Here is a 2,945-nt window from a genome sequence, read left to right on the forward strand (position 1 = left end):
TATTATTATTATTAGTATTAGTTTATACTGGTCAACGGTTAACTATGCACCAATTTAAATTAATAAGAAATAATTAATGTGTAAGCATCTAAATTAACTATAAGTAATTCATTTAGTGAGTGAAATCTTATACATTTTCTATCTTAAATACAAACTCTCGTACGATCTTTTGGGCATACCTGGTTTCAAGTTTTAAGCATCTAAAACGACACCAAAGACAATCAAACTAGCTCGGTAAAAATTCAAAAGGAGGTCCGATATAAGAATTATGTCCGTTTAAATTTGATTCGGTTTCTCGCTTGTTTCTCTTGGTCCCACTACATAAGCCACATAAATGCGATTAAACTCATCCTTCACTTCATAAGAAAGACTCAAGCCACATCCAAAGCAAATAAAACATAGGGAAAATGATTTAAAAGTCCAACAAAGGTTCCAAACCATTCAAAAAATCCCAATAATGTTTTGTCTGTTCAAAAAAACTCAACGAACTGAACTTTTTGTCTAAAAAATCCAACAAAGTTCCAAACCGTTCAAAAAATCCCAATTTTGTTTTGTTTAAGTTCATTGAGGTTTTTTTTGAACACTCAAAACATGATTGGAGTTTTTTAAACGTTTTGGAAACTTTGTTGGTCTAACAAATCATTTCCCGATACGGTAATAAGCCACGTCATCTATTTCTCTTATTTAACTTTCAGAAAAGTATAATTTAGTTGGGCTTTTTAGACAAAATGTTAAGTTCGTTGAGTTTTTTTGGACAGAAAAAACATGATTGAAGTTTTTTGAACAATTTAAAAACTTTGTTGGGCTTGTAAATCATTTTGCCATAAAACATATGATACATATAGAGATTAATAGAAACAAATTCAATATAATCAACGTACACACGGACAGACTATAGATTATTATACCACAACATAATCATATATTGTTCCTTTTCCTTGTTCTAGCGTTCAAGAGCTTCTTTATCACCCATATTCCGAAGAATACCGTGTGGATGAAGGCAAACAAAAAACATAGCAGTATCCATGCAAAGCACATGTAAGCTGTTGGAGCATTCACCCAGGAATCAGGCGACATCCAAGCTATCTCCTGTAAATAAGTAAGAGTCGTAAAAAACAGGATGCAAGCACTTGCGAGGTTAAGCACCCACAAACAGAACTTATTCCGTAGAGAGATTCCACTCAGAAACACCAGAGCAATCATCATTGAAACAACCATGATTATGGTATTATGTATCACGAATGTTGTGGAATTACCCATTACTACTTCTGTTTGAACTGCGTTTCCCAGAGGTCCATCATTAGAACTGATAAACGTTCCTCCTGGAGGGTGTAGCCCAGAATAGAATGATGTTCCTGCCACTAATATCGCTGCCAGAATCAGAATCCCACGTTGTTTCTCCAACCAATCTCCATTGTGATTCAGATACCAGTTCCATACTCTTGACATGCATCCTAATTTCAGCTTGCTCTCCGGATTCGCAACTGTTTCTGAGGATTTGGATTCCGTTGAACTTTGAAATGCTCTAAAGGAATGACTTACATCTTTAGATCTCAGAAAGTTGGCTTCGATAAGCAAACTACGAATTTGTAGTGCACCGAGTTCCTGTGGACAATGATCAAGAACATCAAGTGCTGTGAACCCATGTCTATTAACAATGTTTCCAGCTGCTCTAACACTTGGTTTCTGAAGAAGATACGTAACAGTCTGCACATATAATCATAAACATGAGCAATTCGACATTTACAGATGAGTCAAAAGTGATCTTAATTAAAAGGAAAGTTAAAACAAAACCTGGATCTGTTTATGAACGACAGCTAGGTGAAGGAGGGTGTTGTCGTTGCAATCTGTGAGCTTCGCCAGTTCTTCATCATTCCATAGTTCAGACAGCAATTTCATGGCCTCAAAGCGATTCCAAGTGATGCAGGTATGCAAAATGGTCTCCCCGTTTCCCTGTAGCTCTTTACCAAGATCAGGTTCTTTCTGAATCAGAGCTTTTAATATCTCTAATTGTTCATTCATGGCAGCCAAGTGCAGCGCTGTTCTTCCTTCTTGGTCGTGGAAACGCCATCCTTCAGGACTCATCACGTTCAAGAGTTCACATACAATCTCCACGTGGCCCTCGGTAGATGCCAAGTGGAGAGGCGTTCTTCTTTGCGAATCAAGAGACATAGCGAGTATCGGCTTTTTACGCACAAGAATCTTCACGAAATCGAGGTGGCCTCTCAAGGCTGCAATGTGCAGTGGTGTTTCGCTGAAGCAGCTGAGTGGAATCCTGTCAAGAACGAGCTCGTCCTCCTGGAGCAATGCATTAAGGAGTTGTACATTTCCTGTTAAGGATGCGTCGAACAGGTTTGGGTTCATTTTGTGTACTTTCTTCTGTGGAAAAGTCGCCATATTTACATGTATATATTCGTGTACTTGTCTAAAGTAAACGTTGACCAGATGTTACAAAGTAAACTCACTGATTGTTTAACGCTATTATAACGTGTCTGTTCAAATAGTATATATAATTTTTAGTAGATAATTAGATGGTATTCTCAAATTCGTCAATTACTCTGCGAGTAATAAAAAATACGCGTGAGAATTTGACTAATGATTGAAATGTGACGTTCTACAATATGAATAATTATAGTTACCATTTTCTATAAATTATATTGAAATGTAACATAGAAACTTTCGTACGTATCTTTATATTCTTATTCTAATAAAATAAAAAAATTTGGGTGAAGTATCTTTTTATTGTGCTTTTTAATTATTATGCTTTTTAATTATATCATCTTACTTTTCAATATATTAATTTTTAATTTCAAATTTTCAATTCTAATTACATTGAATTAATAACATTGAAAAAAAATTAAATAAAACTAATATAGATTATAAGGTGATATTATTCATGTATTTATTTAAATTAACTATTATAATTTTATATAATAAAAAATATC

General features: G+C 34.7%; 1 protein-coding gene across 1 annotated transcript; it reads right to left on the reverse strand.

Moving 5' to 3' along the window:
• Positions 1-683: 683 nt before the first annotated feature.
• Positions 684-2,397, reverse strand: LOC145045280 (uncharacterized). Its single transcript, XM_078993617.1, has 2 exons — positions 1,795-2,397; positions 684-1,707 (listed from the first exon to the last, which is right to left on the reverse strand). Exons 1-2 carry the CDS (start codon positions 2,395-2,397, stop codon positions 919-921), a joined length of 1,392 nt encoding a protein of 463 aa, XP_078849743.1. The 3' UTR covers positions 684-918.
• Between the last annotated feature and the right edge of the window lie 548 nt (positions 2,398-2,945).

This window comes from Lactuca saligna, chromosome 5 (genome assembly GCF_052625555.1).
Source record: "Lactuca saligna cultivar CGN05327 chromosome 5, ASM5262555v1, whole genome shotgun sequence".
NCBI lineage: Eukaryota > Viridiplantae > Streptophyta > Magnoliopsida > Asterales > Asteraceae > Lactuca > Lactuca saligna.